General features: G+C 30.2%; 1 protein-coding gene across 12 annotated transcripts in view; it reads left to right on the forward strand.

The window, feature by feature from the left end:
* The window catches only part of Slo2 (slowpoke 2), a 216,609-nt gene that overhangs the window by 65,189 nt on the left and 136,053 nt on the right, over positions 1 to 15,367 (forward strand). For 4 of the 12 annotated variants that reach the window (XM_083039062.1, XM_083039063.1, XM_083039065.1 and 1 more), the window contains exon 1: positions 8,669 to 13,337. The exons of 3 other annotated variants lie outside the window; for them this stretch is intronic. In XM_083039062.1, coding sequence (XP_082895188.1) covers positions 12,919 to 13,337 — 419 coding nt within the window. In that variant the 5' untranslated portion in view covers positions 8,669 to 12,918. Of the gene's footprint in view, positions 1 to 8,667; positions 13,338 to 15,367 lie in introns of those variants that run through there. 5 more of the 12 variants (XM_083039069.1, XM_083039074.1, XM_083039064.1 and 2 more) reach the window with 4 other exon arrangements.

Below are 15,367 nucleotides of genomic sequence, written 5' to 3' on the forward strand. Positions count from 1 at the left end.
AAATAATTTTTGAAGAAATATATTCGGTTTTTTGCTAAAATTTTCGTTCTTAAAGTAATAAATTTAAATAGCGCATTAAGTTACCAAATCCACTCAACATTTTGATAATATTTAAAGCTAATAATCTTTATACGTATTTTTTATTTACATAACTCATTGTTAGTGTTATAAGTAGAGATTTAAAGTATTAATGGAACAATTATTTGTTTTATTATTATTAATATTTAATTTTACTAATATTATTAATGCAATAGATAATTTAACTGTACATTTCTGCAATAGACCTGTAATTTGATTATTCTTATAGGTATTTACCAATAGATCTAAGTTCGAATGTTACTGTGCATGTATATGTATATGACATTTTTTTTTTATAGATACATTTAGTCGTCGCGTTTTGATAGAAATACCTGGCGAGATGTATGATCTCACTGCGGATTCGACCTCCTTTTGGAAAATAATATTTTCTCCTGTCGGAAACACGTGCGAAAGCACAATATATATGGTAGCTTCTTCTCCTAGCTTTAGATTGGATTTATGTTGCTGTTACGATTAGAATGAACTATTCGCGATATCGGATATCGCGGTGTAGTTTGCTACGGTTTTATGTGTAATGATTCAGCATGGTAAATTGCTTTGCTGTTATCGCAATATGTTTTGTCAGGGAAAACGTTCGATTTTTATGTTACACTGCTTCGTTTAATTTAAAGGGGCTGGGATCCTTGAAAAAAGTCATTAATTTCAAGCTGCTCATTGAAATAGGTTTTTTAGCTTTAAGCTAAATTTCTAAGATTATATATATTATTTCTCAAGTTAATATTTATGTTCGTTATAATGACAATGAATGACGTTTATTGATAAATATTCTTCTTCCAAAGTCACTTTTTAATGAAGAAGTCTATTTGTCTTGTTTATTAAATATTTTTCCGAACAGTTTTTATAATATATTGCTTTATGATACATATTGAATTAAGAATAAAAATTTCTATGATACATCTTCATGTGTTTCATGTGAGTTTCTCTAAAATATAATATTTCGCTAACATAATATTATCTTTTTATAAAGTTTGTTAGATTTAGATAAATTTCTATTAATAACTCTTGCTTGTATAATAAAATTTCCGAATGGATTGCCTCTCTGCGGTTTACATTATGTTCCAAAGTTTCAGTTTCTCAAGCTACATAGGCTTTTTACTTGTTTTACATTCATTGCCTGTTTGCTTACACGGTATTATAGGATATTTATTTTGTTTTTAGCATAAATCGAGAAAAAGAAGTAATAGTTTATTTTTTCATTATGTTACCATATTGCTTCTTTCGAGCCTAGTAATTTGGATGCTGAGAATTATGTAATATAATTTTAGCATATTATTGAAAAGTGATATTTAGGTTTTAAAATAAATATTTTATATTTAGGTTTAATCGTCGTGCCAATAACGCAATCAAGAATTTATTAATCATAAATGTATGCGGCTTATTCGTCCATTCATTATTTCTGTGTCCGAATGTCAAATAATTCGTCTCGCTTTTTAATAGGGATTTACCGCAAGGATTAATATAAGCATATTACAGGTGTTCAATTTAATCAAATTGCTGTTCAAAATAATCTGGTATATTATTTGCTCAAATATCTTATGTTCTTTATATGCTTATTGATAATTCTATATTTGTATATTATATATTGAAAACGTAATATAGAAATATTTTTATATTAATTTGTGCTTTTATAATGAAATTTATTGCAAGCATTTCCTTCATAGATGTTTTTGATTATAAGCTTGTATGTGTAAGCAGATTATAAGCCGTGATTTCAAAGTTGTTAAAAAGAATATAAAATTATAATATAATTATAGATATTTTTTGTAAATAAAATTTGTGGAAAGTATTTTATTATATAATAAATTTTATGGCTATATCAGCGCTTTAATATTTCGTGATAATGTTTACAATATCATCAAAATAAATAATTTTATTTATATGTGCTATATACATATAATATATGTACACTTTATTGAGATAAAATATGTTTTATTTTATAAAATCTTGAAAAATCTAGATTTAAATGGGAATATAGATTAAATGAAGATATCTTTTAAATATCATAAAATTATTATCAAAAGCACTATATCAGAGTAAAAATTGTGCAATACCGATTAAGTGACAATTGTTCAGAGAGATTATGTGTATATACATACATCTCTTATAGATACGGAAGATAGTTGTACTTTATGTTGGCGTAGGAGCCAAGCCAAGTTCACTTGACACGATTAATATTGATCTAGCATTTCTATTTTTGTTGTTTTCTGCGGGCTAGATTCTCTTCTCGCGTAACCACAGGAATTCTCGTGCAGCTTCCGGCATTGTTATTTTCCTTTTATATTTGACACGACGCGCTTCTCCATGCCTTGGGAATCTTCGGCATTTTGTTAAATTGCTTTTGTAAAAGCTTTTCGTAATATACTTCTACAATCTTATCACAATAACTTATTGTTCGATTGCAACATTTACGTTATAAATATAATAATATCGTATAATATTTATTGTGTTAAACTTGTTGAAAGTACAGAGAGCGAAGAGAATGTTGCGCAACTTTCAAGTTGATATTACGCAGGCCTTTACTTCTCTTCTAATATACAATATATATATATATATATATTTGCCTTTGAGCTCTATTTTACTCCTGTATACAATCATAATTCTCTCCAACGCAAATTGGAACAGGTGCCTTTAACGGATTTATCTCTCTGATGAGAGTTGAAAATTATCACTTACAAGCATGGTATAAAGTATTTAAACGCATCATTATCTTAATAGTATCGTCAATAATGTATATTTTGATCGAACACAGGCGTTTACTTTCTCAATTTTTCATTAACTTTTCTAATATAAATAAAGCGTAATTTTAGAATACGTTATTACATAGCGATATTTCTTTTAAAATATTTATTGTTTTTTAATACATTGTAATATATGCATCTTCCTTCTTTATGCATATATTATGCTTATGTAATCAAACTTTAAAGCGGGTATAATGGATAATTTTTTATTCTGCTGTTGTTCGATGCATAGTTCGCAACAGTTTCATTAAACTGGTATTATATCGTAACTGTAAGATGTAATGAAAAAAATTCTATTAAATAACGTGCAGTAGGCGTAAATGAGTAACACACACACTGCGTACATGACTCACAAATAACCATGTTTTTGAAAGAGCATTAACGAACTAAATTGTGCCTCTTCATAATTCCTATAAATATCTCGAATATCTTGTATACAGTATTCAGGTTGTTATAACCACATTGTTATAAATAACAATAGGCTTTTTTAAAATAATTAGGGATGTATATCGCTTATTGTTTTTGTTAGAAAAAAAACGACATGAGAAAATTGATGATTGTTATCTAAAATACATTAGGATTAATTATATATATATATATATATATATATATATATATATAAAATTAAATATATATTTTAAATTTGCGATAAAATATATATAAAGATAAAATATGTGGAATTTTATCACGAAATTATTATCTGCGCGAAGTCTCTCTCAACGCAATAATAATTAGTTATATAAAATTTTGTACATCTGATAAATGACGATAGTCGTTTCACGTTACGTTAAAGATACATGCAACGATATTAAAATTGGAATTTATTTATGTTCGCATTCCATGCAAACAATGAATGAAATAATTAAATAAAAGCAATATGTCTTTAATTCGGTCGACTTTTCTTTCGGTAAAATTAAATATATATTTTAAATTTGCGATAAAATATTTTTGACAATATCCAGATTTTTTACAAGATAATAATATCATAATAATGTAAATTTTTACAGAACTTTCAATATATAAGATGTAGAAAATTCTTATTTAGTTATGAATTATTTAGATGATAATAGAAATTTGTGTTTAAAAATGAGTATATAATCTAAGAATGACAAAAAGTATGTGAAATTTATGCGATTGGTGGAACAAGCTCGACATATTTAACAGTAAAAAGCTGAACTATATTGACGTTCTTGTGAACATACTTTAGAATGTGTTTGTCTTCTCTGTTCTTTAGTCACGATGTAGTTTGTGAAGTTTATCACTAATGTATCAATTAATTTAGTGATCGAGGTATACGGCTAAACGAAGAAATGTAGGTCAGGAAATTAACAGTTTATTCGGCTGAGGAACAATACACGTTTATTGGACATTATTTATTTTTTTAAATTATAATTATCTTATTTTTAGTACATACGAAAAAGTATTTTGATATTAAATTTGTACTATTGTCCATTTAGATATATATGTTACCTAAAATTTAATAAAAATAAATTAAGATTGAATATAGCGAACAGTAATCTTATTATACATAATTTTAAAATACCTAAATTTCAAATCTAATAAAATATTTATTTGCTATTTTTTGCTACAGTTTCTTTTAATGCAGATTTTATCAAAATTTTATATTGAAATTTAATATTATTAAAAATGATATTTAATGATATTATAACGATATTATATTTGTTGATGATTAAAAAACGATATTATAATTATTGGAAACAATATTTGTAAATATAAATTAAGAATTAAATAGGCTATAAGAGCCGTACGAATATTTGTAAAATGTTATATACCTAAGTATTAAAAAATATATAAGTTTTCGTAATATTCATATTGACTTCTATTTAATTGAGGACATATATTTGAAATTTACAGTTTTAAATATCTAAATAGAATATTTCGTCAATCTTTTGCTATGTAATCAAACATGAATTAATTACATTTACCTATATATATTTTCACGTTATACGACATATTACTTAAAAGCAATAAGTATGATGCCATCAAGATATTTTGTGAAAGGCAGGCGATATTCTCTAAGAGCTTTTTGACTGATAGGTGAAATATCTAAAAGTAGCTGTGAGAGCAAGCGCAAGCTGGCATTATCGTAATAATCAGCTTATAAATCATTAGAAGCACTCTTATGCACAGAACTTTGAAGCTATTTTGATTTTTTCTTTTCGTTCTTTTCATTTTTTTGCATGCATGTCCCATGGATTTGTGTTTTCATTATATTTGTTGCACATTATAAAAACAATTTTAAAAAAATATTATTTTATGCATATAAAATATATACTATATTATATATATATATATATATACTTTTTTTATAATTATATATATAATGATATATACCTAATATTAAATTTATGGTTAATATGTATAATAAATATATAGAGTAACTTTTTTCTCTCTTTCTCTCAAATATTTTTGCTGATAATTTTAATATATAAATTTTTACGATAAAGTGTGTGTGTAACAGAGAAATAATATTTATCATAAAATATAATTTTATTTTTATTTTTGAGTCAAGTTTTTATCATTATTTAATATAATCTCTGTGTTATACAATAGGCATACAAAACTAATTATTTAACTTTCAAGAAAAACTATGTGTGACATCTAAAAGGTTTGCTCGTGCATTTAATTGATTTTTTAAAAGATTTCTCTACTTTTTTCTTTAATAAGCTCAACGTTTGATAAGGTAGAAACGTAATCGCTATAATTCTTCACTTTGAGAAGAACTTCACTTGCGGTACTATTCTGACTGAGTATACTCTTGAGCTGGCCTATTTGTGATGTACTCAACACTCTAGAGATGAAGAGAGTGTGCTTAACACATATTCGCTCAAGTCACTTTTGTATACTCGCTAGTCACTGAAATTGCAACACGAGAGGACATGCGCTTTGTAGGTCAATAATACAAAGATATTGCCACCCCATTTAAGCGGAAAAGGCAGACGCGTACATAGTTACCCTGCTACTTTATCGACTGTTCAGCATCCGCTGGAGCTTCCGTGTTTAAGCTCTCCCCTTATATTACCATGAATACTTCGCTGATTCCTAGATTGCACCGCATTCGCATTTTGTGAAAGTTTATATTTTAATAGCAGATAAATGATACATAGATAAACTAATTGTTTTAGATTTTTTATAATTAATACGATCTATAATCATATATAGATCTAAATTTAACAAAACGTTATTTCTATCTAGAGGAGCTACAAGGAAATTATAATATAAAGATTTTATAAACAATTTTTTTATTTGAAATTTTTTCTTTGCAATTAATATATAATTAAAATTTATATCGTTAGAATTAGTGACGTATTTTACTAAATTTATAAAATTTAATTGATCTATATTCACAATGTAGTATCAAACAAAAACGTATATTTTTACGAAACAGCAGAAAAGTTCAATCCCAAGGGAGATTTTGGGTTCAAATTTTTTCAGCAAATTCTTTAGGCAAATCCTACAAAATTTATCTTATTATTCATGGAAGGTCTTATTCCTTTTAGTATCCCTAAGGCTCGGGGATCTGTCAAAACCAGGATTGTTCCATCTAATCTCGTGTAGATACTTTGAAGATCATGAAATGTATGACAAATTTCAACGAATTTCACTATTTATGGTGATAGAAATAACAAGTCTAAATTTTGTACATTATACAGTTGAAAATTTACATAGCCTTTAATATAAAGAAGTGAAAATATTCTAAACTATGATGTGACTATAATTTATGATTACATAGTTAATTTTTATTTGATAATATCTGATTTTGTAGATTTATGTGCAATATATGTATATTGTTACTTATTGATCTTTTTTCCATACAAGTTTTTCTGAAATATTATTATATTCATATTATGATGATGTATTAATACCCTCAAATTGCTGCTTTTGCATTGCACGTGAACTGAGATGTTATTAAGACGGTTATTCACGTTTACTGAGAAAATGTCCTATGAGGAAAGCAGTTTATAGCTTACAATTAGAAAGCAGATTAATTATGGATTAAATCACGAGTTGCTTGATATAATTAAATTTTGCATAATGGCGTTGTATGCAATTTATAAGAATTAGCAATAAAAGTTGACGAAAATTGCGTAAGTTCTTGAATTAATTAATATAAGCAACGTTTTGTTTATATGTCCTATATGTTTCGTAAGTAAAACGAGATTATTATAGTGCATATTTTAAAAATTGTTTATTATATTATTTGCCAGTTAAGTTTTAAATTTTTATAGATTAAATATCTTTTATACATATATATATTAGCTATCGCAAATTTGTATAAATAGTAATCCACATAAAGCAAAATAATAATACGTTGTTGAAAGATAATAACTGTTAACATAAATGACATTTATAAAATTGATCAGCTTTCAAGATTTATTTTGCAACATTCGAGATATCGCTTTGACGCACAAAAGCAATCTTCTTTCTCCATTAGCGCAATGGATGTAGCCTATCTGCATTGTCAGAAAAAAATAGATGTACAACAGCGGAGCGATATCTTTCCTCGAAATGGTGCTGTGCATATTCTGCTCATTCGTTATGCACGCTTGTCTTCGCGCTATTATGCATATGAAGCTCTGCGCCACAGCATGTGAAAGCATATTTTCCAAATCTTCCGCATCGATCGACTATATCCACCCACCATTTATGTTATTTACATGCATATCTCTGTAATTTTATATTTATTCTCTAATAATTCCAATGCACTAATTTATAGCATTGTTTATAATATTTATTTATTAAAAGAAATATTTGTTTAATAAAAGTATTATTACACAAATATTTTTATATATAAGCGATTAAAAAAATATATTAATCTTTACGACGTAAATTTTTCTAAAGTGTAAATAGATAATTAAAATTGATATTTTATTTTATTTTAAGTGAATATTCATGCAATAAATTTATAATTGTAAAAAGTCTTACGTCGTATAAGATATGATAAATACCTCTTACATAAATGGTATATAAATTAAGTTAATATACTGTTGAATATATAGATATATTTTATAATAGATAATACTTTATTATATTTATTTTTATATACATATATAAATATTTGCACGATATAATACATATTATTTAAACATAGTATTAAAATTATATCTTATATCTTTATTTCATATCTATTATTAAAAATCATATAATTTCTTAAACGCACATATAAAAAAAAGATTTGATTCACTTTTTAAATATTAATCTTTATTTGAAACTGGGAATTGATGAAAGAAGAAAATTTTTTTTAAGGAATTATTCAGTAGTTAGCATTTATTTCTTTGCAACGTAAACGCTAATACATGATGAGCGGTAACATTAACATTACAAATGCAAAGTTGCATTAAAATGCCGATTTTTAAATTATAAATAATACAAAAAGATTTCATTAAAAATGTCAGTTTTCTGGCACATTTTTATCACGCAAGTTTGGCGCATACAGTGCCACGTGGCTCGCTCAGAATTCAAGTCTTCCGCCCGCATCACAGCGCAAGCTCGTCACGCAAGTTTAGTTTAGCTCCCGGTGCGAATCGATGTTGTCTCTCCGACAGCCCGTCCATTCATTCCTGTATGTGTTTCGTTACACCAAAATAACCCATCGTCCCCAGTGCACAAATCTACCCTTAACAGAGCGCAAGTTTCCTCGATTAAGCAGAGATGCTCATTCAGAGAATTTGGCATGTATAAAAAATCGATCAAAAATATCAAACAATTTAATCAATTTAATCAATAAAATTTAATCAATAAAATATTAAAAAATGACAGAGCAATACTATGTCTCAATAAAGATAACTCAATAAAGATAAAGAAATGAATTAAGATAATTTTTTTTTGTTAAAAATCATTAACATAAACGATTCTAGAAGAAAAATACAGCCTCTCATGAACATTATCATCATTCTCTTCTCGATTTTGGAAATGTATCGAGTGGAAAAGACAGACGGACGAAAACCTATACCTTTTTCTCGACAAGACAAATGGTCTTATACACTTTGACAGCGTTTCAAGAGATACAATGATGAGAAAAACCAATAACACGATTACCATCGAGGAGCGGATAAATCGTGCGTGGCGTATCGCCATTTATCCACGTGCTACGCGATCATTTCTCATTCACCGGAGCAATCCACGAGAAACCTGGATATGACAGAATGCCAAGCTGAGATGACCGGGGATAGAGTAGATCTCGGACCTACCCCCAAAGTGGCGCAGTCGCCTTGACAACGAAGCGGCGCCACGTGCGTGTATGCTCGCTCTTTCACGATGACGACGACGACGACGACGACAGCGAAGAGGAGAAGGAGGGCAACATCTAGGAGTGAGTGAGATAAACGATGATTATACTCTGTACGAGGATGAGAGGGAGAAAGATAGAGAAATAGAGAGGGTGAAAGACAGAGAGAGAGAGAGAACTGGAGAGGGTACAAGGGAGAGATAGATAGAGAGGGTGAGATGGGCGCTTGATGGTGCTAGTTAGAGAGAAAAGGAGGAAAACCGGGGGTTAGAAGGCCGACGAGGGGGTGGCGCGCGAGAGAAAACCGCTAGCGTGTACCGCAGTACGGGATAGTGAGCTGCGAGCTGGCCTCTTCTCCCTCACGCCGCGAAAAAGCCATCGTTGACTATGAGACAATACGACCGGCCCCGTTCGGCTGTTCACGCCGTTCCGCCCTTCATGAGATAGATTATTCGCGAAACTGCTCGATCTCCTCGTCTTTCGTGTCCTGGTTTGCGTGACGCGTGCGAGAAAGCGGTGACAGTTGTCAGATTTATGCGCGATCGTTCCCGCGACTCGGCTTCCGGATCTCCTCCTCAGGGTGGATTAAACCATTCCTTTTTTTTCCACGAGTCGTCGTGACGCGCTCGTCGAATGTCAAGGACGATGCGGCATTTGTACCCTATCCTTGTGCTCCGGATGTGCGATAACCGTTAAATTACACGAACGGTGACGAACGGTGAGACAATCAACGTCGAAGGTATCGCTACTGCGCGAGTGTGAGAATCGCGACACTGTATATAGAACCCTTGCTCTTTTTCTCCTTGAGATGCCTCGTCGTCGCCTAAATCGCGAAGCGCGCCACTTGTCGTCGCATCAATATTACATTCATATCACTAAGATACTGAGAATGCAGGCCCCTGTCCCCGAATGCAGCGAGTCGGATGACGACGAGGTGGATAACGATCCTCCCAAGACTGCCTCTAGAAGTGACAGCGGAACGTTATCCTCGTGAGACGCTGCCATCGTTGAGTGGAACAGCTCATTGGTCCTGTAAACGAGGAGTGTAATTTTCAATACCTGTCATTAATCAAGTTTCGGGAAACATCTTTGATATACGATGAGTTTCACGTACAAGAATTAAATTGATTTATGAAGAAGGATTTAAGTGAAGACTGAAGTGGACATTTGATTGACATGAAGAAATTTTGAGATACATTCACGAAACCTGAAACAATGTTGCGAGGCCCAGAAGAGCACTTTGTTGTGTTTGAAATTAAAAAATCAAATAATTAAGTATAATACTTTAATAATACGCCTACATCGTTGGTTCTTTCAAGAAAACAAGTAGTTGTATATAGGACACATTGAAGAGGATTTATATGAAGAAACGAAGAAATCTTGTTTCTTTGTTATTCGAAGATCTTGTTGTTTAGACAAGGATTTAAAGTGCTTGTTGTGCGACGTTGTTGTTTTGCCGCATCTTGAACCGAGGTTTCAAGATGTGGAAGAGGGATTATTCCCACGCATGCGATCTACAGACTTTGCTGTTATCTGATCAAGTGTTTAAAGCGACTAGCTATTTGCGGATCGACGAAACCTGAAGCACATTTTAAAAATAAAAAGCTTTTTAAAGATATAAAAAAGTCAATGTGTAAACACAGCATTCGAGAGCTTGTTGAGCAAACTGATGTAATCGAGGTATCAATGTTTGAGCACACGGATTTTGTATCCATGTTGTTGTAGAGGTATCTGTTGACCATGACCTTCGACCACCATGTGACGTCATCCGGGTCAGACGGAAATGTGTCGTGCAAACGAGATGTCTCGAGATGCGTTTGCGGCCGCCGTCGTGGCGGCAGTAGCTACGTTCAATCAAAATATTGATGCACATTCGTGAGACATTATTTTATCATCTTGAAGAATCCGTTGACATTTTTGTCTAATAAAACACACATTTATTCCGCAAAAAAAGAAAAAACAAAGATAGGAGATTTATATAAAAATAATCAATAATGTTATGTTTTAGTACTCTTTTAACGCTATTTTTGGCTATTGTTACGTGTAATTATGCTCGTTGGTAATTCACACAAAGTCTAGAATGTATAAAAACTAATAATATAAAATATATTCAAGAAACAAATATCATAGGTTAAAAATACAAATCAAATTTCGAAAAAACAACCTCTTTGAACTCTTTCCATCAAACTATTAAAAAATATGAGACTCGAAGTCTCATAGGGTGTCAAGTTTGCTTTGAGTTATTGTCACGAAAGTTATTTCCCTCGAGCGAAATGCGAATCAATACAAAACGATTTCAAGAGGAACGTGGAATACGTTTTTCCTCTATAGTTGCGCAAGATGTGGCAATGATTCATGTGCCATTGTTACTTGCGATCAATCATTATTTCCATCTAACGATGATTATGGTGCATAATGCGAGTGTTACTTGATGTTAAAAATAGTTGCGCAAAAATTGAACTTCATAATAACTTTTATTTTTGCCAATCAAACAGTGCTTGACAATAGTTGAGCAGAAACAAAGACAAATTGCTCTTTCTACACTCGATCGTTATTCAAACCGCGCGTTTTAATAAAAAAATAGATATCATCTGATATAAAAAATAAGTATCGTCGATAACTCATGTTTTTTGTTGGCTACAATATATTGTTAGTTACATGAAATTTGTTAAAATGTTGAAGTGTGAGAAATTGCTTTTAGAATACTCGTAAACATTATTAATAATTATTAGAGATAAATTAGCGTCAGAGAAACTAATGTTTAGAATCGCGAAATTTGTCGAGAGTTTCCACGAATATTCTTAATATTTAGAACACAAGATGAGAAATAATATTAATTATATATAGCAATTTCGTAATAGATTTTTAATTTTTTTTTTTAAGAGGTAGAAAATGCATGTGCGAAACTACCTTGCATTTATAAATATTGTCTTCCACATTGAGTATCGAGAGAATGAATTGAGAAATATGCCTCAACTTTTCGGAAAATCATTTGTTCTCTTCTGATCCAAATTTATTCGATAGATTGAAGACAAAGACCAAATTATTCAGCTGCTCTTTTTATCGTGCAAATGAGACGTACAAAATTACTTTCGCTACTCCTTCGTTTAATTACTTGAGTCATGGTCAAGTGTGTCTAATTACTTTCCTAAAACTTTACTACATTGTAATCAACTTTTATAAGTAGCAAAACGATTTCTAGCGGTTGCATGTATTTTCTCCATAATCTTGCTACCTATTATAGTATGTTTAGCAAGCGGCATAACAGTCTCTCGTCGAATCTCCTTTGGGAGCATTTTTAAAAAGTGAAAGCAAAAGAACTTTGCTAATTTGTAGTAAAGTTTTAATGCAATTTCGCTGTCGAGGATAACTTTTTTAAAAATAATTTTAATAACCATAACCAAAGGAACAAGAAGTATATCAAACACACATATAGTGAAATAAATTATTCTCACACGTATAAGATTATTAGCCATTATTGCATATTATTTAGAATAAGTGCAGTATTTGAAATATTCTAAAATTACGCTAGAATATTCGCATTATAGTTTCGCGAAACAAAATGATAGCGTCGCTAATCCTAGGAGAAAGGATAATTCTAAATTTATAATGAATCAATCGATCGTCGTTACACTGTAGCAGATAATATTTCTCAAACATGTTCGTCAAGCGTTTATCGAGCGATCTTGCTCATTTTTATGATAATTTCTATGGATTTGTTCGTCGTATTTTTGTCTCTCGATGCTGGTTGAATTTTAATTATGCTGAGTGATCAAAGAAGAAAATTTACGATGATGTGGTCGAAGGGACGATGTGGCCAGTAGAGCTCGCATGTCCCGCGATTGCTTCAAAGTGAAGCTGCCGGCAGCAAAGAAACGGGAGAGGGAGAGAGAGAACGAGTCGGTGTGTCGTAAGCTCCTCGCCCTGTTTCATCACCGTAAGCCTCGGGATCCACTTCGCGGCTCCAGCGCAGCCTCGTCGGTGCCCCTGCTCGATATGGGCGCCAGAGCATGGGACTACGAGGCCTTACCGGAGCTCCAAACCTCGACGGCGGTTACGCCGACCTCGACGCCACCGAACGCGTCTCAGCAGAAGGCGCCCAGGGTATATTTTCAAGCAGAGAATCTGGCGTCCACCAGGCGAAGGAGCAGCAACAGACTGCTGGCGCTGCAGCAGCCCTGCAGGAGACGCAGCAGGAGCATGAGCGCCTGGAGCGACCTGTCCAGGTCGTCTTTCAGGTTGGACGAAAGGTTGGTTCGGCCACCGTCTTCCCGGGTATAGGTCCGCTTTTGATTGTCACGACTTCATCATTCGATCTCGTAAACTGGTGGTTTATATTTCATTTAGGTGATCTACTGTAATGTGCAGTAAGGTTGCAGTAGGATGCGATAGAATTTGATATAAGGCTCTGTAGTAGTAGGATGCGATAGAATTTATACTTATAATCGCGGTGAAAGTATATAAAATATACAAATATTTTTCTCAAATTTATAAATAATACGAATAATGTGTTACAGTTTTGTCTATTTAATTTATTTCATATTACTGAGATTTATATTTTTTCGTATTTTATAGAGGGATATAATATTCTTCCTATATTTTGTTTTCTTTATCATTCTTTTAAAAAGAAAAATTTGAACGATGATTTAAATGATTTTTTTTTTGCACATAATTTAATATAACATTTATCGTCAATGAGTTAAAATTTATTTTTTATTAGATGCAAGAAAATGAAATTACTCATCTTAAAAACTAGAATTGACTCGCACATTTGATTCTTCTTAGCTTGTCACGTAATAAAATTTTCATTGAGTTGGATGATTAAGAAAACGATGCTCTATTGTTTTTATATAATGAAAATTTCATCATCTTATTCTGCAGCTTTAATTTTTTCGTATCATATTCGAGCTTAATATTCAATTTACTATAGAAATTTTTTATTATATTTTTTGCCATTGCTTTATTTTACGAGATTCTCCAATTATTATTGCTTAGTTTAGACTATGTGAAAAATATTATAATTTAAAATAAAAATTTTTATAATATTTTATATATTATAATTATAAAAATTTATATAGTATATATATTATATTTTATATATTATTACTGTATATTTAAAACAAATTTTTTTTACAAGTGTTTGCTTTTTACTTTGTATTTTTTTCTTAATAAAAAAACTGTGATCCTTTATTAATATTATGTACATAAGTTTTTATATGAATAAAGTGGGCGAATAGCTCGACTATTTTTTTAAATAAAAGTATTAAAAGTGTTATGAGGGGTTAATAATATCATTATCAACTTTTTTCATTGAGCAAGCGCTAAGCTGCTTTGTCTCGTGAATGCACTATAAACGATACTGCAAAGAATAAACTTTCGATTATCGATCATCGTTGTCAACAACATGCAGGCCATTTCATCGAAAACCTATAGTGATTGCTATCGCATGTAGAAATAAAACCATGAGTGCACTTTTGTGTCACACGGTATATATATGTAATAAAATTTTATTTTAGTTGCTAAATCGTGACATTTGTTAATATTTATATAGCGCGATGAAAAAATGTAAGAAAAGAAATAGTTTTATAAGATAATGACAGTAATTTTAAAAATATATTGACATACTTTTTATTACATAAAACAATAATATATATAATAAAAGTTTATTAACAATAAGAAAATTATGAAAATAGTGATACTATAATATAAATATTCTATTAAGTCTCTCTTTTTCTTTCTCGTTTTTATAATGAGATAATGTTTAGCATTTTCTAGAAAAATTAAGATTAAAGAGAAATCTTTACTTTAGTCGAAGAAGTTGACGGATATATCCTGAACTTTTTATTTCTGAAAATGTATTACTTCTTTTTATTTTATCTTCTACAAAAATTTTTATTATTTTTTAAAGTTAAATACTTGATGGTGATCTTTATTATTTTGCTTGTATTTTACATTTGCAACGTAAACTTTAGCAATTTTAATTTTTTTAGATATTTATATATATATATATATATAACAATTAAAAATACAACATTATTTATTAATAAACATTTATTAATAAACACTTTTATTATTCATAACTGTTATGCAATTACATATATTACATACAATTATTCTGAAAATATAAATTATAATAGCGATTATAAACTCATATAGAAAGATACATATACTCATATAGAAAGAAATGGCAGGAAATATCAAGGTTGAGACTATATACAATATAATATGAAATAATTGGCATAAATTCCAAATATAATAATTCAGAATACCATGCCGTAGG

Source organism: Prenolepis imparis, unplaced genomic scaffold, assembly GCF_030444845.1.
Source record: "Prenolepis imparis isolate NDT839.2.m4 unplaced genomic scaffold, iyPreImpa1.0 SCAF_5, whole genome shotgun sequence".
Lineage (NCBI taxonomy): Eukaryota > Metazoa > Arthropoda > Insecta > Hymenoptera > Formicidae > Prenolepis > Prenolepis imparis.